Source organism: Nymphalis io, chromosome 11 (genome assembly GCF_905147045.1).
Source record: "Nymphalis io chromosome 11, ilAglIoxx1.1, whole genome shotgun sequence".
NCBI classification, from domain to species: domain Eukaryota; kingdom Metazoa; phylum Arthropoda; class Insecta; order Lepidoptera; family Nymphalidae; genus Nymphalis; species Nymphalis io.
The window spans coordinates 8,498,471-8,520,144 of NC_065898.1; the positions used below are offsets into that span (position 1 = coordinate 8,498,471).

Sequence of the window (21,674 nt, forward strand, 5' to 3'; positions counted from 1 at the left end):
ATAATCATGACCTTATAGGCTAGGCCACCCGCTTAAATTTAGTTGTTTAATTAATAAATGTTTGCGTTCAAATTTATTGTTAATAGATTTAATAAAAATATTGTATTAAGCATGTATTTTTTCAGACAAAATATAATTACTAAATAATGAAATTTGTATAATAAGAGTTAACAAACATTTCAAAAAATGATTTCATTTAACTTTATTTGGACTTAATCGGTTATATTGCTTAGTACAACTTTAGTATAATACCTACTAGTTTAAAAAGATACAAGTAGAAACATTCGTTCTAGAAAAGAGCATCCAAAAGGATAAGGAAATAAACAATAGGTTTATTGAGGTTGCCGTGTTATACAAAGTAATGCATAAAACATCTACCTTATATTTTATACCTGAAATGGACAATTTAAAATCACGGTACCTTGAATAACTGCTGACAATTGCTATCGGAATCTTATTTGAACTGTAACTACTAAACAAAATCGAATCGATAATTTTACTGTTACTTAGTGAGCTTTTATTTAGAAATATTTATTTATTTTAAATTGCAATTCATTTCCCTTTATAAGATGTTCACCGATATCGAGGCGGCTGAAGCGCTGCTTGAGCTTCGCTACAACACACGTGGTAAGTGATAGCTTCTTTTATTATAGATAGATAACAAATCTGAATAAGGATTAATTTTAATTTATAACGTTTAAATTTTAACAGTCGAAACAATATCTATTGGCGTCGCAACGCAGGTAACGATAAAACTAAAATGGTTTCTTTTGAACTAAGGATACCTAAGTACCCAACATTTGTCTCCCAATAAATATCAAACAAAAGATTTCGTTACACATGAGACAGTACGCAACCGATGCATTTCTCAAATGTTTTAGATCAATTAATAACTGAAGTAAAATATTATTAGAATATTGTAACGATACTATTACTGACCGAACTATACTATATTTATAACTTATATACCTCCATTGAATACACGGGCGAAAATTTGTAAAAAATAATTTAAAAATTTTCAAGCGAGCCACCTAGCTTAATTTAGGGGAATCATATAACTGTAAAAACGGTCATTATATATCTAAGCCTAAATTTATTTAACTGTGACCAGCCTTATAGTTATTAAGACTTATAAAATCTCGTATATTTTATGAATATAATAAATTGTAAGAAGATCGTATATCGATATCGAGATCGCGTCGTAGTATACATTTTTGAAGCATTTATTTTTCGACAGAAGCAATCTCACATTAATCAATACGGTTTTTTTAATCTTTACTATATCCTCGTATATAAAATATATAAACGGAGTACCTATGTTTAATATATACCTACCGAGGTACTAATTAGTATTTGAGTTCTTCAAAAAGTTGTATAAGTATTAAGTATGTATACCATATAAAATAATAATCGACAAATAACAGATGTGCTTAAATAATTATAAAAACAATAATCTTCTGCGAAATCGTGAACAATATTATTTTGTCATGCATTGATTGTGTGTAAAAAGTGAGCTCGTCGGGAAAGAACGCGTAAACCTTAAGGCCCACGATAATAGTTTTACTCAAATATCTTGCATGTACAGACAGTGATCAGTTACATTTTATTATATATATATAGTAAAAGACTAAGTGTTCGAAATATACGATTAAATTAAATTAAAAAGTTTTTTGTTTTACCTTGAAAACTTTCAACGCTAGGCGAGTCAGCCAACTGACGATGATTGGTCGGCCGCCGAGTTACAGCACTGATTCAAATATTTACAATTATTTCAATAGGTTACGATTAAAAGTGGTATATTAGCTTTGGGTTACCTTCTCCTGTATATAACATATTCCCTTTTGACAATAGAAAATCAAAAATAGGAAAGAAGCAATGCAATGCTGAATGTTCTATTAAGCCAGTCATAATAGGTTTACTCTTAGCCATTTAAGTCATAAATAACAAGATTTTCTTTTATTTTTCAGCCGCAAATCAATCATTACCCATGCCAAATCTACCCGAGAGGAACGATCAAGGAACGCAGACCGATCCTGTTCTCGATTATCCTTCAAGTGTCAATTTAGAAGAACTGGAAACGGCATTAAAACGCTTGTACCAGCAGGTCCTAGCCGTATTATCTAATTTTGAAAAAAATGAAAGACGATCAATAATGGATAGGACATCTGAAGATCGAGGACTAGATGAGAATGAAGAGATTTTAGCAGTAGAAGAACCGACCATTGTTCTTCAAAATACGTCAAGTGTTGAGCTCGAAATGGATGAGATGGCTGGTGGCTTAAAAATACGTAGAGTATCAGCGCAGACTACTAACGCATGTTTGCCATTGTCGGTTAACAATGTTGATATGGTTTGTATGTTTATATATTATTCATGTGTATACATAAGTAGTTAAGTATATAAAATTTAATTACCTCTAAAGTTCGACGTAAACTTGACCTAATGATCCAAATAGACTTTAATATTAGCACAGAATATATAACGTATCTCTCTATCACTGGCGTCCAATGGGTAAAAGTAATTTACTGAAAGAGACCAGGTGCAGATCTAAAGGCTTTCGAGCTTTCCGAGGCAAGGCTGTTAAAACTGCTAACTTCGGAAGTCCGAGCTGCTACTGACAATTTCTTAAAAAAAATCCAGCAACATTATTATTGGTCCATCCGGGATCTTTATATATGTGCTTTCACAACTTAAAGGCTGCAAACATATTTATATTACATAGGACTCATAATCAACTGAATTATAAAATTTCTATGGTCCTAATTTGATTTCAAAATTTTTAAATAAAAACAAATAGCATTAGACTAAAGTTATTTTTTATTATGAATTACGATACAAAATATTTAATAAATTATTATACTCGATTATTTATAGACAGCGATTCTATTTATTCTATGGTCTATTTTGTATGTGGCGCTGTAATGAGGTGCTGACTATATAATACCTTAATCACCTGTTTATAGGGAAAAGATCAATCAATAAATAAAAGCCATTATTGATTAATATAAATTCTAACATAAATAAGTGAATAATGAAAAAAATTAACAACTACCTACTTATACCGACAGTGAAATCAATATAATTATTAAAGTATTTTTAATTCGTAGGTTTCAATTGGAAACGGCAATGTCACCGTGCCTGCCAGACTAATGGCAGAAATCGATTGGACTTCTCACACCTCAGCGACGAGACGATTGTTGCAATCCGTCTTTCCTAGAAGGTAATTACTAATTTCGGTTAACATTTAAATAGAAATTAATCAAATGCATTATTTCTTACATTGTCCTTGTATAATGCTCCGTTTTAATTATTCTTAGTAAAATTAAAATATATTTAAAAAAATATATAGTTTAATTAATAACGTAATAATAACCGAGATTAATATTTGAAAGCATTTTTCATTTAGATTAAGCCTAATAAAATATGGTACGTAAACGAATTGCCTCGGTGGTCAAGTTCGTTTAATCCGCTGCTGATCCTTATTATACATTAATTTAAAAAATGTCCCTAATAAACGAAGTTATTAGAGTCACTTGCCTCAAACTGAAATCTGCGGCACCAAATGTTAAAATAAAGGACTATGTCTTAATACGTTAAGTATCTTTGAAAATATTAATAAAAATGAATTAATTAAAAATAAACCTTTTTAGAATTCTAGCCACTCATTCCTTAACTGGAAAGCAGTCACCAGCGTTTGCGAATAAACCACCGAAAAAGCAATTGGACCCCAAATTAGTAGACGATATTGTCAACACCGTCGCTGAAAGGTGCAATGTTCCTAAAAGGATTGTTAGGTTGGTATTCATATTTTAATCCCATAACTTTTGTACCCTTAAACTTTTTAATGTTTAGATATTTTATTAAGAAAATAGAATATATTTGTATTATACCATCTAACAAAAAATTTTTTACCTAAAACTAATTATTAAAAGTAATTAAGCAAATGACAAAATATGTTTTTGTAGTCCGGAGACTTAGTGTTAAAAAAATTACAGGAGTTCAATTACGACAAAATGTTCGGACGAAGCAAAGTTATATAGAAATCGTCAACGGTACAGAAAAAAGCGCGAACAACAAAACCGAGAGAACGTCCCGCCATCTTCTGCGACATCGGGCGAATCCACCACTGTTTGAGATTAAGGAGACAAAGATCTAAGATCAATTTTTACCATTTATTCAATTATATATTATTCAATTGAAAATATGTAATTACTATTAAATAAAATATATTTTTTAGCTTTTTTTTTGACCACAATGACCATAATGAATCAAGTACAAATTTAAATGTCATTACCAACAAACCGCGGTAACTGTAACTATAGATATGAAAATAAAGCATAACGGTATCTTAGTTTTTTTTTTGCTCATAAATATAACAGCATCGAAATAACCCAATGTAAACATGTAAAGTTTAATCTAAGATCGAGGGTACACATTTGAACATTTGTAGTAGCAGGGTCAACTAGGTACCTACCACTGAGTTTTCATTTTTTGTGTCAGTCGTTCGCGACTGTCAACCATTGTAAAGCAGTGTAATAGATTAATCTTATGACTTTCTCTCTATAAAAAGAGTCGTACGTACTTAGTTACTTAACTCAAAAAAAAATATTAAATTTATTATTATTTTAGTAAAGACGAGAGAATTAAAAAAAAAAATTCGATTCATACAGAATTTTCGTGTCATATAAACTACATTCATTGGATGTTTATTCAGGGTTTAGTATTTTTAGTATCGTCTATTATAAGTTAGTTATCATAAAACTAAATCTTTTTTAAATTAATTTTCAAATTAAGCTTTTAAAATTGTCGCAATTCGTACCACTGGCACGACTTACACGACTACCACTGTTACGAATAAAATAATACCTTTACAATTTTACCTATATGTTTACAATACATTTGCACTCCATAGATTGGAGACATATTTGAGGCTGCAACAATGTTGGTTAAGATTTGCTTTTAGTAGGTACGCCTTAGTAACCTTGTTATGGAGTTTGATGTAATCTAATAATCGGTAAGTTACAATAATAATCAATGAATCGGTAATCTAAAGTTATAGTCAGACAATCATCATTGTATAAATACAATTACTAGGTAACTAAAATTCACTAAGGATTCACGAAAAAATGGCGTATAGATTCATATCGTAGACAGAGAAAGTAATAGACGCAATGACGATTTCCTTCTTACTTATACAAGAAAGAGAACGAAAATTACGTTACAAAAGACAAAGATAGAATTATAAAATCTTTTGTTCCTTATCGCATAACTAGTATTATCATATATTTATATATCAGTTCATTGTGTTTATTGTTCAATTTTTGCTTATTTTTATGTTAGAAAACTATTCTAACCCAGTGAAAACCATCCTTATATCATATCGAAGATTATCCAATGGTGCATTGTCGTTTTATTTCATGTTAAAGCGATAGCAAGTAGCAAATTGCCGGCGTGTATTATCACGCGTAAGAATGACGGTTTTATCCCTAATTATAGTTTATCAGTGATCATTATTGATGTTATAGTACGCAACCTTATGTCGCATTAAAATCCTGAACATAATAGGATTTTCTGTTGTTTATTAATCATAACCTATAATTATTTATCACGTAAGTGCTGGCAGCGTCAGCTAATGAAATGTCTGTGAATGCAGTTACTATGGCAACATTATACGCATACATTGACATACTAATTCTGTCTCAATCGCGGTTTGACGGCCCCTTGGTCTATTAGTTTCTCTGTTAAGTCAAGTATCTAATGTTTCAATTTTCCAACTATGCTGTTAACCACCCTAGGTGGGACAAGGAATGTTGGCATTTATTATCTGTAATAAGTTAAATGTTAATATTTTCAATTTAACTTTTTAGCTTTTATTTGATAGTTTGCTCTTTTACTTTTTAAGAATGAATTAGATAACATATGAAGAATTTTCTATCATTGAGATAGGGTGGGGCTGCGGCCTATCATACTAAATTTTAATTAATATATTTAATATAGAAAAAAAGGATCATGAAAAAAACAGATTCAAAACGCAATTTTTCCCGTATCCATAACGATTATCATAGATTATTTTTTATCTCAACCGTAGACAGAGAAACTAGTCTATGATCTCAAACAATTATATCACGTCAATTGAATGTCAAAGTTTGTTTATTTGTCTTTACTCCTCTAGTGATTAAAAGAGGCTTTAAGTAGGTGTAATGTAAGGAGTAAAACTTAATATATATAAATATTCACATCACAGTTTATAATGGTATATCACTCACACTACAGTAGTACCGCAGGCAGATAAGCTTAGTTTCTCTGTCTACGAGTAGTACCCTTAATTTCACTGCAGTCAATGATTACCACATTAAAAATGAAGTTGTTTTGATTCATTTTATTGTTTTGTAAATATTAATGTTTGAGTAAAATAATACGACAGCACCCGTGTCTATGTTTTATTGAAAATTTTCAGTTGGTAGGCGAAAATATTATTCAATTAAAAAATTAAATTTCAATAGTATATGGTTAAAAAAATGATATGACACGTTTTCAATATTGCATGCAGCCAACTCTCCTCCTAGTTCCAGGCTTGAGACTGGCACTACGAGTCCCTATCCAGCGGCGGAACTACGTAGCGTCCAGACGTTCACGATCCACGTTAAGAGGATACTGCATTTTATCTGAAACATTAGATAACATAATCGGTATTCTAAATTTTCAGAACTTAATTATTCTTTAATATTATTTATTGGAACCCACTACATTTATTGGACAAATAAAATAGCCACATATTAGATTGATAATCTTACATACCTGAAACTTGTGTCCCGGTTCCCCTGACCCCAAATAACTAATTCTAATTTTTAGTTTACTATTAATTAGATGAATTCGAGCAATCGGATTCATAGGGAGAAATATTTTCTTTCTCAACTATTTTGCGCTTCTTCTTATTTTGTTCACGGGTTCTAAACATTTTGCTTTCGTCAGCACATTTCGTGGTTATGCTGGTTCTAAAAACAAGAAATAAGAAAAATGAATACAAACTGATATAAAATCAATATATCTTTACATTAATGAAAGTTAGTTAAACTTTACCTTACTACATTCTTTGGTACAGAACAATTTTCTACCACAGTTTAAACAATATCATAGTTCGATTTCTGTAATCGTTGTAGACATAATCAGGTACCTAAACTGGCTGTAGTTTCGGCTCCTTTCTGTTATCTTCTTTTGTTTAATATTGAATAAAATTTTGTTTTACAGCGGATTAAGCTACCAAGGACTTGCATTTATAAAATAATGTTTTATAGCCTTCAGGTTTCCTATCTACTTTCATTGTCCAGTACCCTAAAAGGGATCATAAAAATTACGACTATTGTTACTTATTGTCTTTGAAACAATTAATGTTTAAGCGCTTTACTGCTGTATTATTTTAGAGTTATCTTATACATTTTCTCGACAATTAGAAATCTTTAAAATTCTAATATTATGAATAAAATTTATTGAAGTTGTAAAATGTTACTATTTATAAAATATATTTTCTTCATCTTCAATCGCTTTTGTTATCTTAAGGAGATAATCTTAAAACAGGGTTAGGAGGCTTTAGACATTATTAGACAACATTAAGAATTTTGTAATTGAATAAAGACTTATTTCTTAACAATCGAATTATTTTTTTATAAAATGGAACCTTACACATATTTCTCTGTCTCTCGATCTAGACTTTACATATAAGTTTTTTTTTTTTTTATTTTAACCCAAAGATATTTATTAAAATACTGACACGCACTAAGCTAATGATCCAAATAGACTAACATTAATTACGATACAAAATATTTAATAAATTATTATACTCGATTATTTATAGACAGCGATTCTATTTATTCTATGGTCTATATTGTGCGTGGCGCTGTAATGTGGTGCTGACAATATAATACCTTAGTCACCTACGTATATGGAAAAAATCAATCAATAAATAAAAGCCATTATTGACTAATATAAATTCTAACATAAATAAGTGAATAATGAAACAAATTAACAACTACCCACTTATACTGACAACGAAATCAATATTTGTTTATAATTATAAAAACAATATTAAATTATTTTTAATCTTAATTAAAAGTCGAAATATATATCAATTAGCTTAATTATTTATTACTCACTATAATAAAAACATGCACCGGAAATATCGAGTTTACACAGTCGTGACAAAAATAAATCATATTTACATTTCAAAATTATTAAAACAACATTAGATAATCATAAAACATACCCAAAATATCTATTAAATCTTATTTAATTTAATTCGTTACTTAAAATAATCTGTAAGGAAATCATAGTGTTAACACCGTAAGTACAAAATGTTAGTGACTTGCTTAATTCATTGATCATACCAAAATTATTTTAATGAGAAATTTCTTTAAATTATGAATTATAATTTATTATTCCACATTTTATTCACTTTATAGCAAAAAGTTGTTAATAATATTTCCTGTGTTGTTTAAGATCTGAATTAGATAGCGCTTTAAAAATATACATAAAAATTTGGTTTAATTTATTACTTACAATGAAACCAGATGACAGCACGGTCCAGCGCCCATATAACTATATATGTACATAAGATTACGTAACTAGGTTTAAGTGCCATTCTTGCAAGAGTAACTGAGACACTAAATTGGCAATATCGGTGAGAATTTATTTATTTATATAGTGTTTAATGTTATTTAAAATATTATTTATTTATTTAAGCATCTTGAAAATAGCTAAGGAGATCCTCAACTATTTCCTCATATTATTTTATATTTTATTTTTTACTTTCATATGTATTTAGGACAGACCTAAAATGTTTGGTTCATTATAAAATTAATAACTGTTTGCGCCGCTCGAACTGATTGAACGCGACGCCGCTGTAAAACGATTATTTGTAAAATCAGCCGCGCATCGTCGGTAGTGGGGAATTAAGCGCGGGAGTAAGACGTGTTTCAAGAAGTCAGCAAGTTGAGTTGTTTTCGTTGAAGAAGTGAAGCCAATTGAAGCGAAGATTATTATATGAATATAAAATAGCTCTTTTAAGAGCTTGACATTACCTCATACTACGTCATTGCATGCTGCTTCTTGTTTCAAATAAACAGTTCTTTTCAGAACTATTCATTGTTTCAAACGATGACGTTGTATAATGAGGCATGCGTGGCGTGTGTATTGTTGTTGCTATGCGTACTGCTATACCTATATTGATTCGATTTCAAAGTTCCGTTATCCTTTCCGTAGAAAACCTTTTCGCCTCGCAAATTTTATATGTACTCATGCGAGATGATTTAATATTTATTTATATAATTTGTATTTATTATAAAACAAACAAAATGTAATGGGAACTCTAGCTGAACAGACTTACAGTATTCTCTCCGACATTATGTTATGTGGGTTATCGTACTTACATAACATAAACTAATCATGACATTATCAGCTAGGCCGCCCGCTTAAATAATTTTTTTTTTAATAAAAAATGTTTACGTTCAAATTTGTTAATTGATTTTATGAAAATATTATATTAAACATGTATTTTTTCAGACAAAATATTATTACTAAATAATGTAATTTGTATATTTGGACTTAATCAGTTATATTATTTAGTACAACTTTAATATGCTTACTAGATTAAAAAGATACAGATAGAAATATTAAGATTTTAGCCGAAAACCTTATATTTTATACCTGAAAAGGACAATTGAAAAGAATGGTATTTTGAATAGCTGCTGACAATTGCTATCGGAAGCTTATTTGAACTATAACCTAAACAAAATCGAATCGATAAACAGTAATCGATGTAGTTTGTCGATAGTCGATTACTGTTTCTTAGTGTTTCTTAGATTTTATTAAGAAATATTTGTTTAATTATTTAATTACCAGTTAAAATGATTACTTCATTTGTAATATCTGATATGGACGCTGCGCAAGCCTTACTGGACCTTCATCACGGGACAAGAACTGTGGTAAGCATTTTAAGCAGCTTTATTAGCTTTACAGTAGGTAATATTTAAGATAAATATTTTTTTAAATATTCGAATTAATAATCTAATACTACATTTTTGCAGCCAGCGCCACTGCCACTTCCTAATACAAGCACCCCAAAGAGTATTCACCCAAATATTGTAATGAAAAATCTAAGAAAAATAATTTAAAATATGTCAAGAATAAACTGATGTCTGACAAAGGAACGCAAACTGACTGAGTTGAATTTACCCGAAATTAAAAAGACGTATATTATAAAAGAATTACACGCTGAAATAGAATGTCTTAAGTAAAAGCTGAAAAGAAAAAAAACGGAAACATCCTCAATTACTGTTTCATATGTAATAAACATGTAATAAATCGGGTGTTTCTAGTGATGAATATTCGGAAAACACATACCGCCGAAAATCCTACAAAAGTAAAACAAAACAAACTACTACTACTGACTTTGTTAGTAAAATATTACTTGCTTAATAATATAGTTTTTTTAATGTTAATTATTTGACATCACTAAATAACTTCTATTTATAATTATTTTTAGAGTCCTCTTGGAAACTGTGATTCAACATTTGCAAATGAACGCGATGACTTTACAAACAGTAACATGAGAGCTCGTAAAGAAGAGAAAAGAACTAATTACGTTGGGTGCAACCGGAGGAACCAAAAAAAAAAAATGCAAATTAAATTTAAAATGAATATATTGACTGTTGTAAAGAAACTATGACTAAATTTAATTAATGCCAATTGGTCGATGTTTGTACCAAGAGTGGCGCTTCCACATTTTAGGCTTCGAAGGAAATTTTCGATTGACGTCAATGATTGACGTCAATGCTGCTTGTAGTTGCTGCGCTTGTAAAACGTGGAGCCTATGTAGGTCGTAGGTGCCGTGTGCATTAGGCAAGCATGCTGATGCAGCGATCTACTGGCTATGTGTAACACCGCCCCCCGAAGAACAGCGAGTATCGATGGACTTGTGCGAGATGGTCGCTGCTAGGCATCCAGGATCAACCCTTATTTGGCTGGGGTTGATAGTGCGTGGAGCTGGGACTGCACAAACGATTTCAGGGTTGCTGCTGTAGTTTTCCTTGACGACTTTGGATACTTTTCTTGCGTAGCCGGCGGTAGAGTAAAGTAGCGATGAGCGCGCATGTACCGAAGAGTGTGAGGTACATGGGTATAGTCGTGTGATATATGACTGGGTTTAAGGGGAGCCGATAACAACCTAGGCTCTCTACTGTCAACCTCACCTGCTCGTGGTACATCCTGCTAATCAACGAACGAGGCTCTGGCGACCGAAATCGTGGCGGTATAACCACACAAATGCTGGAATCCGAAAATGCAAATCCTGATAGCGGGCAGCAGCGCTATTAGTGAAAGATTTCCAGCCACTGCGGTCACCAACCCGCCTGCCAAGCGTGGTGACTAAGGAAAAAACCCCCCTATGAGCGACGACAAAAATTCACGGCCCCCAATTCCCGGTAATCACACTATTCCTGGCCACGGTACCGGCCATGGTAACGGTGCGATGGGGGGTGCTAAGAATCCCCGGGCTACGGCAGGGTACCACAAACAGCGACTGTTTCTGGCCACGTATAATGGACGCTCTCTGCGGCTGGACGAACGTCTGACAGAATTGGAAGTAGAGTTAAGTCGTATTAACTGGGATATAGTAGGTCTATCAGAAGTCCGAAGACAGGGCGAGGACACGATGACACTAGATGCCGGTCACTTACTCTACTTCCGAGAAGGACACATAATCGGTATAACATAATCGGTATTCTAAATTTTCAGAACTTAATTAGTTTTTAATATTATTTATTGGAACCCACTACATTTATTGGACAAATAAAATAGCCACATATTAGATTGATAATCTTATATACCTGAAACTTGTGTCCCGGTTCCCCTGACCCCAAATAACTAATTCTAATTTTTAGTTTACTATTAATTAGATGAATTCGAGCAATCGGATTCATAGGGAGAAATATTTTCTTTCTCAACTATTTTGCGCTTCTTCTTATTTTGTTCACGGGTTCTAAACATTTTGCTTTCGTCAGCACATTTCGTGGTTATGCTGGTTCTAAAAACAAGAAATAAGAAAAATGAATACAAACTGATATAAAATCAATATATTTTCTTTACATTAATGAATGTTACTTAAACTACCTTACTACATTCTCTGGTACAGAACAATTTTCTATCACAGTTTAAACAATATCATATCAGGTTTGTCAGGAAAAGCTGGTGAAGGCTTTCCTGCTAGCGAATGAGTTGCCAATGCCCTGAAAAGAATATTGTTCCATGATAATATGAATATCGACTTTGAAGTGGTGAACATATCCAAGAATGTCACTTAAACCTACTTTCTTGAAAAGACAGCTGTCAAAAATTTACGAGTGCGATTCGTATAAGATGTCCAGTCCATGTTTTTGAAAAGTCTGGCTGGAACTGATGAATTTTCGTCTCCAATTAAAACCTAAAAGTATTAAGTTTATCTTCTTCTTCGTCGTGACACTCTTGTCAGAGCGATCGTGGTCGCCATGAAGTATTATGAATTATTCGGCGCAGATGTGAAAATTATTCGCCTCACTAGCCTTCGCCATATGTCCCTGTTAGTGGTAAGCCTCGTGCATTCATGCAAAGGACCGCCAACAGTTGTTTTTATTTGGCCGGTCCATCGCATGGGCGTCCTTCCACGTGGTCTGGTGCCATCCACCTTGCCTTGAATGACAAGGCGCTCTATGGAGTTATTTCCTTGCCTTGATTTAGTTTATATTAATTATTAAATATATTCCGTTTAAAATAAACTAAGGCGCCAAAACCCATACCATTTCTTTATTTGGCTAATTCGTATTTCTTAGTTTTAAAGTTCTTTTCTCTTCTTTACGAGCTCTCATGTTACTGTTTGTAAAGTCATCGCGTTCATTTGCAAATGTTGAATCACAGTTTCCAAGAGGACTCTAAAAATAATTATAAATAGAAGTTATTTAGTGATGTCAAATAATTAACATTAAAAAAACTATATTATTAAGCAAGTAATATTTTACTAACAAAGTCAGTAGTAGTAGTTTGTTTTATTTTACTTTTGTAGGATTTTCGGCGGTATGTGTTTTCCGAATATTCATCACTAGAAACACCCGATTTATTACATGTTTATTACATATGAAACAGTAATTGAGGATGTTTCCGTTTTTTTTCTTTTCAGCTTTTACTTAAGACATTCTATTTCAGCGTGTAATTCTTTTATAATATACGTCTTTTTAATTTCGGGTAAATTCAACTCAGTCAGTTTGCGTTCCTTTGTCAGACATCAGTTTATTCTTGACATATTTTGAATTATTTTTCTTAGATTTTTCATTACAATATTTGGGTGAATACTCTTTGGGGTGCTTGTATTAGGAAGTGGCAGTGGCGCTGGCTGCAAAAATGTAGTATTAGATTATTAATTCGAATATTTAAAAAAATATTTATCTTAAATATTACCTACTGTAGAGCTAATAAAGCTGCTTAAAATGCTTACCACAGTTCTTGTCCCGTGATGAAGGTCCAGTAAGGCTTGCGCAGCGTCCATATCAGATATTACAAATGAAGTAATAATTTTAACTGGTAATTAAATAATTAAACAAATATTTCTTAATAAAATCTAAGAAACACTAAGAAACAGTAATCGACTATCGACAAACTACATCGATTACTGTTTATCGATTCGATTTTGTTTAGGTTATAGTTCAAATAAGCTTCCGATAGCAATTGTCAGCAGCTATTCAAAATAGCATTCTTTTCAATTGTCCTTTCCAGGTATAAAATATAAGGTTTTCGGCTAAAATCTTAATATTTCTATCTGTATCTTTTTAATCTAGTAAGTATATTAAAGTTGTACTAAATAATATAACCGATTAAGTCCAAATGTACAAATTTCATTATTTAGTAATAATATTTTGTCTGAAAAAATATATGTTTAATATAATATTTTCATAAAATCAATTAACAAATTTGAACGTAAACATTTTTTATTAAAAAAAAATTATTTAAGCGGGCGGCCTAGCTGATAATGTCATGATTAGTTTATGTTATGTAAGTACGATAACCCACATAACATAATGTCGGAGAGAATACTGTAAGTCTGTTCAGCTAGAGTTCCCATTACATTTTGTTTGTTTTATAATAAATACAAATTATATAAATAAATATTAAATCATCTCGCATGAGTACATATAAAATTTGCGAGGCGAAAAGGTTTTCTACGGAAAGGATAACGGAACTTTGAAATCGAATCAATATAGGTATAGCAGTACGCATAGCAACAACAATACACACGCCACGCATGCCTCATTATACAACGTCATCGTTTGAAACAATGAATAGTTCTGAAAAGAACTGTTTATTTGAAACAAGAAGCAGCATGCAATGACGTAGTATGAGGTAATGTCAAGCTCTTAAAAGAGCTATTTTATATTCATATAATAATCTTCGCTTCAATTGGCTTCACTTCTTCAACGAAAACAACTCAACTTGCTGACTTCTTGAAACACGTCTTACTCCCGCGCTTAATTCCCCACTACCGACGATGCGCGTCTGATTTTACAAATAATCGTTTTACAGCGGCGTCGCGTTCAGTCAGTTCGAGCGGCGCAAACAGTTATTAATTTTATAATGAACCAAACATTTTAGGTCTGTCCTAAATACATATGAAAGTAAAAAATAAAATATAAAATAATATGAGGAAATAGTTGAAGATCTCCTTAGCTATTTTCAAGATGCTTAAATAAATAAATAATATTTTAAATAACATTAAACACTATATAAATAAATAAATTCTCACCGATATTGCCAATTTAGTGTCTCAGTTACTCTTGCAAGAATGGCACTTAAACCTAGTTAGGTAATGTTATGTACATATATAGTTATATGGGCGCTGGACCGTGATGCCATCTGGTTTCATTGTAAGTAATAAATTAAACCAAATTTTTATGTATATTTGTAAAGCGCTATCTAATTCAGAACTTAAACAACACAGGAAATATTATTAACAACTTTTTGCTATAAAGTGAATAAAATGTGGAATAATAAATTATAATTCATAATTTAAAGAACTTTCTCATTAAAATAATTTTGGTATGATCAATGAATTAAGCAAGTCACTAACATTTTGTACTTACGGTATTAACACTATGATTTCCTTACAGATTATTTTAAGTAACGAATTAAATAAAATAAGATTTAATAGATATTTTGGGTATGTTTTATGATTATCTAATATTGTTTTAATAATTTTGAAATGTAAATATGATTTATTTTTGTCGCGACTGTGTAAACTCGATATTTCCGGTGCATGTTTTTATTATAGTGAGTAAGAAATAATTAAGCTAATTGAAATATATTTCGACTTTTAATTATGATTAAAAATAATTTAATATTTTTTTTATAATTATAAACAAATATTGATTTCATTGTCAGTATAAGTAGGTAGTTATTAATTTGTTTCATTATTCACTTATTTATGTTAGAATTTATATTAGTCAATAATGGCTTTTATTTATTGATTGATTTTTTCCATATAAGTAGGTGATTAAAGTATTATATTGTCAGCACCACATTACAGCGCCACGCACAATATAGACCATAGAATAAATAGAATCGCTGTCTATAAATAATCGAGTATAATAATTTATTAAATATTTTGTATCGTAATTAATGTTAGTCTGTTTGGATCATTAGCTTAGTGCGTGTCAGTATTTTAATAAATATCTTTGTGTTAAAATAAAAAAAAAAAACTTATATGTAAAGTCTAGATCGAGAGACAGAGAAATATGTGTAAGGTTCCATTTTATAAAAAAATAATTCGATTGGTAAGAAATAAGTCTTTATTCAATTACAAAATTCTTAATGTTGTCTAATAATGTCTAAAGCCTCCTAACCCCGTTTTAAGATTATCTCCTTAAGATAACAAAAGCGATTGAAGATGAAGAAAATATATTTTATAAATAGTAACATTTTACAACTTCAATAAATTTTATTCATAATATTAGAATTTTAAAGATTTCTAATTGTCGAGAAAAGGTATAAGATAACTCTAAAATAATAGAGCAGTAAAGCGCTTAAACATTAATTGTTTCAAAGACAATAAGTAACTATAGTCGTAATTTTTATGATCCCTTTTAGGGTACTGGACAATGAAAGTAGATAGGAAATTACCTGAAGGCTATAAAACATTATTTTATAAATGCAAATTTCTTGGTAGCTTAATCCACTGTAAAACAAAATTTTATTCAATATTAAACAAAAGAAGATAACAGAAAGGAGCCGAAACTACAGCCAGTTTAGGTACCTGATTATGAAACAATGGGAGTCGTGTGATGGTTAAGAAACAGCCCCTCGACTCGAGTTGCAAATTTTCGTCAGTCTTGAGTCAGACGTTGACGTTGACGTTGTGATATTGTAAAGTGACCACCTTTATTGGCAATATCAGTGAGTATATATATTGATTTATGTAGTGTTTAATCTCGAAAATAGCTAAGGAGACCCTTAACTATTTTCATATATTATTTTATTTTTTACTTTCATATGTATTTAGGTCAGATCTAAAATGTTTGGATACATTAAAATTAATAACTGTTTTTGCTTAATCAAAATGCCGTAGTGGATTTTGAGAAGACAAATGTAAAAAAATCCAAAACTCATTTAATATAAAAAACTGTTGCCAATTTTCTATAAAAACATGATAAACCTATATTGATTCGATTTTAAGGTTCCGTTGTCCTTTCCGTAGAAAACCTTTTCGCCTCGCAAGTTTTATATATACTCATGCGAGATGATTTAATATTCATTTATATAATTTGTATTTATTATGAAACGAACAAATATTTAATTTTTATTGTTTATTAGTGATTTACTAGATGATGAAAAGATTTAATTCACTATTTTTAAATATAGAAATGTGTCCAGGGAGAAAAAAAGTGGTATGCAATGAGACCTCATTATTTTTAATTTTATTTTGCAAATGATTTAAAAAATAGACTTTAAAATTTAATGGGAACTCTAGATGAAGTCTCTCCGGCATTCCAATTACCCACATAACATAAAATAATCATGACCTTATAGGCTAGGCCACCCGCTTAAATTTAGTTGTTTAATTAATAAATGTTTGCGTTCAAATTTATTGTTAGTAGATTTAATAAAAATATTGTATTAAACATGTATTTTTTCAGACAAAATATAATTACTAAATAATGAAATTTGTATAATAAGGGTTAACAAACATTTCAAAAAATGATTTCATTTAACTTTATTAGGAATTAATCGGTTATATTGCTTAGTACAACTTTAGTATAATACCTACTAGTTTAAAAAGATACAAGTAGAAACATTCGTTCTAGAAAAGAGCATCCAAAAGGATAAGGAAAATAAACAATAGGTTTATTGAGGTTGCCTTGTTATACAAAGTAATGCATAAAACATGTACCTTATATTTTATACCTGAAATGGACAATTTAAAATCACGGTACCTTGAATAACTGCTGACAATTGCTATCGGAATCTTATTTGAACTGTAACTACTAAACAAAATCGAATCGATAATTTTACTGTTTCTTAGTGAGCTTTTATTAAGAAATATTTATTTATTTTAAATTGCAATTCATTTCCCTTTACAAGATGTTCACCGATATCGAGGCGGCTGAAGCGCTGCTTGAGCTTCGCTACAACACACGTGGTAAGTGATAGCTTCTTTTATTATAGATAGATAACAAATCTGAATAAGGATTAATTTTAATTTATAACGTTTAAATTTTAACAGTCGAAACAATATCTATTGGCGTCGCAACGCAGGTAACGATAAAACTAAAATGGTTTCTTTTGAACTAAGGATACCTAAGTACCCAACATTTGTCTCCCAATAAATATCAAACAAAAGTTTTCGTTACACATGAGACAGTACGCAACCGATGCATTTCTCAAATGTTTTAGATCAATTAATAACTGAAGTAAAATATTATTAGAATATTGTAACGATACTATTACTGACCGAACTATACTATATTTATAACTTATATACCTCCATTGAATACACGGGCGAAAATTTGTAAAAAATAATTTAAAAATTTTCAAGCGAGCCACCTAGCTTAATTTAGGGGAATCATATAACTGTAAAAACGGTCATTATATATCTAAGCCTAAATTTATTTAACTGTGACCAGCCTTATAGTTATTAAGACTTATAAAATCTCGTATATTTTATGAATATAATAAATTGTAAGAAGATCGTATATCGATATCGAGATCGCGTCGTAGTATACATTTTTGAAGCATTTATTTTTCGACAGAAGCAATCTCACATTAATCAATACGGTTTTTTTAATCTTTACTATATCCTCGTATATAAAATATATAAATGGAGTTCCTATGTTTAATATATACCTACCGAGGTACTAATTAGTATTTGAGTTCTTCAAAAAGTTGTATAACTATTAAGTATGTATACCACATAAAATAATAATCGACAAATAACAGATGTGCTTAAATAATTATAAAAACAATAATCTTCTGCGAAATCGTGAACAATATTATTTTGTCATGCATTGATTGTGTGTAAAAAGTGAGCTCGTCGGGAAAGAACGCGTAAACCTTAAGGCCCACGATAATAGTTTTACTCAAATATCTTCCATGTACAGACAGTGATCAGTTACATTTTATTATATATATATAGGTATAGGTATAGATATAGTAAAAGACTAAGTGTTCGAAATATACGATTAAATTAAATTAAAAAGTTTTTTGTTTTACCTTGAAAACTTTCAACGCTAGGCGAGTCAGCCAACTGACGATGATTGGTCGGCCGCCGAGTTACAGCACTGATTCAAACATTTACAATTATTTCAATAGGTTACGATTAAAAGTGGTATATTAGCTTTGGGTTACCTTCTCCTGTATATAACGTATTCCCTTTTGACAATAGAAAATCAAAAATAGGAAAGAAGCAATGCAATGCTGAATGTTCTATTAAGCCAGTCATAATAGGTTTACTCTTAGCCATTTAAGTCATAAATAACAAGATTTTCTTTTATTTTTCAGCCGCAAATCAGAGGAACGTTCAGAATCTTAAACTGACATTCGATCAAGGAACGCAGACCGATCCTGTTCTCGATTATCCTTCAAGTGTCAATTTAGAAGAACTGGAAACGGCATTAAAACGCTTGTACCAGCAGGTCCTAGTCTTGTTATCTAATGTTGAAATAAATGAAAGTCGATCAATAATGGATAGGACATCTGAAGATCGAGGACTAGATGAGAATGAAGAGATTTTAGCAGTAGAAGAACCGACCGTTGTTCTTCAAAATACGTCAAGTGTTGAGCTCGAAATGGATGAGATGGCTGGTGGCTTAAAAATACGTAGAGTATCAGCGCAGACTACTAACGCATGTTTGCCATTGTCAGTTAACAATGTTGATATGGTTTGTATGTTTATATATTATTCATGTGTATACATAAGTAGTTAAGTATATAAAATTTAATTACCTCTAAAGTTTGACGTAAACTTGACCTAATGATCCAAATCGACTTTAACATTAGCACAGAATATATAATGTATCTCTCTATTCCTTCACTGGCGTCCAATGGGTAAAAGTAATTTACTGAAAGAGACCAGGTACAGATCTAAAGTCTTTGTGCTTTCCGAGGCAAGGGTGTTAAAACTGCTAACTTCGGAAGTCCGAGCTGCTACTGACAATTTCTTTAAAAAAATCCAGCAACATTATTATTGGTCCATCCGGGATCTTTATATATGTGCTTCCACAACTTAAAGGCTGCAAACATATTTATATTACATAGGACTCATAATCAACTGAATTATAGAATTTCTATGGTCCTAATTTGATTTCAAAATTATTAAATAAAAACAAATTGCATTAGTCTAAAATTATTTTTTATTATGAATTACGATACAAAATATTTAATAAATTATTATATTCGATTATTTTAAAGACAGCAATTATATTTATTCTATGGTCTATTTTGTATGTGGCGCTGTAATGAGGTGCTGACTATATAATACCTTAATCACCTGTTTATAGGGAAAAGATCAATCAATAAATAAAAGCCATTATTGATTAATATAAATTCTAAGATAAATAAGTGAATAATGAAAAAAATTAACAACTACCTACTTATACCGACAGTGAAATCAATATAATTATTAAAGTATTTTTAATTCGTAGGTTTCAATTGGAAACGGCAATGTCACCGTGCCTGCCAGACTAATGACAGAAATCGATTGGACTTCCCACACCTCAGCGACGAGACGATTGTTGCTAGCCGTCTTTCCTAGAAGGTAATTACTAATTCCGGTTAACATTTAAACAGAAATTAATCAAATGCATTATTTCTTACATTGTCCTTGTATTATGCTCCGTTTTAATTATTTTTAGTGAAATTAAAATATATTTAAAAAAATATATAGATTAATTAATAACGTATAAATAACCGAGATTAATATTTGAAAGCATTTTCCATTTTGATTAAGCCTAATAAAATATGGTGCGTAAACGAATTGCCTCGGTGGTCAAGTTCGTTTAATCCGCTGCTGATCCCGACGTCCCAGGGTAGACAATGACTGACAAACTAGCAATGTACAGTTTTTTTAATCCGATCCTATACGGGGAAAAATATAACGATTTGAGACAATACTTAAGTCGATCGTCGATTTGCGATTACCTATCTACAGAATAAATAAATGTACTTTGAGATGTAAAAACATTATTCGAAACAGATTATACATTAATTAAAAAAAATTTACCTAATAAACGAAGTTGATTCTTATACACGTTTAAATATTCAAGATGTAGGATACTATTAGAGTCACTTGCCTAAAACTGAAATCTGCGGCACCAAATGTTAAAATAAAGGACTATGTCTTAATACGTTAAGTATCTTTGAAAATATTAATAAAAATGATTAAATTAAAAATAAACCTTTTTAGAATTCTAGCTACTCATTCCTTAACTGGAAAGCAGTCACCAGCGTTTGCGAATAAACCACCGAAAAAGCAATTGGACCCCAAATTAGTAGACGATATTGTCAACACCGTCGCTGAAAGGTGCAATGTTTCTAAAAGGATTGTTAGGTTGGTATTCATATTTTAATCCCATAAATTTCGTACCTTTTAACTTTTAAATTTTTAGATATTTTATTAAGAAATTGGAATATTTTTTGTATTATAACATCTAACAAAAAATCAGATAACATAAAACTAATTATTAACAGTAATTAAGCAAATGACAAAATATGTTTTTGTAGTCCGGAGACTAAGTGTTAATAAAATTACAGGAGCTCCATTACGACGAAATGTTCGGACGAAGCAAAGTTATATAGAAATCGTCAACGGTTTAGAAAAAAGCGCGAACAACAAAACCGAGAGAACGTCCCGCCATCTTCTGCGACATCGGGCGAATCCACCACTGTTTGAGATTAAGGAGACAAAGATCTAAAATCAATTTTTACCATTTATTCAATTATATATTATTCAATTGAAAATATGTAATTACTATTAAATAAAATATATTTTATAGCTTTTTTTTTGACCAAATAATGAATCAATTATTTCTTAATAAAATCTAAGAAACACAAGAAACAGTAATCGACTATCGACAAACTATATCGATTACTGTTTATCGATTCGATTTTGT

The 21,674-nt window shown here is 30.6% G+C and overlaps 2 protein-coding genes across 2 annotated transcripts; both read left to right on the forward strand.

The window, feature by feature from the left end:
* The first annotated feature begins 569 nt into the window (after positions 1 to 569).
* LOC126772058 (uncharacterized) lies at positions 570 to 4,134 on the forward strand. The gene is made up of 4 exons (XM_050492234.1): positions 570 to 627; positions 1,968 to 2,350; positions 3,108 to 3,220; positions 3,996 to 4,134. Exons 1-4 carry the CDS (start codon positions 570 to 572, stop codon positions 4,132 to 4,134), a joined length of 693 nt encoding a protein of 230 aa, XP_050348191.1.
* Positions 4,135 to 17,649: 13,515 nt separating this feature from the next.
* LOC126772059 (uncharacterized) lies at positions 17,650 to 21,474 on the forward strand. Its single transcript, XM_050492235.1, has 5 exons — positions 17,650 to 17,707; positions 19,066 to 19,445; positions 20,208 to 20,320; positions 20,969 to 21,112; positions 21,316 to 21,474. The coding sequence occupies exons 1-5, from the start codon at positions 17,650 to 17,652 to the stop codon at positions 21,452 to 21,454; spliced, it is 834 nt and encodes a 277-aa protein (XP_050348192.1). The 3' UTR covers positions 21,455 to 21,474.
* Positions 21,475 to 21,674: the final 200 nt, after the last annotated feature.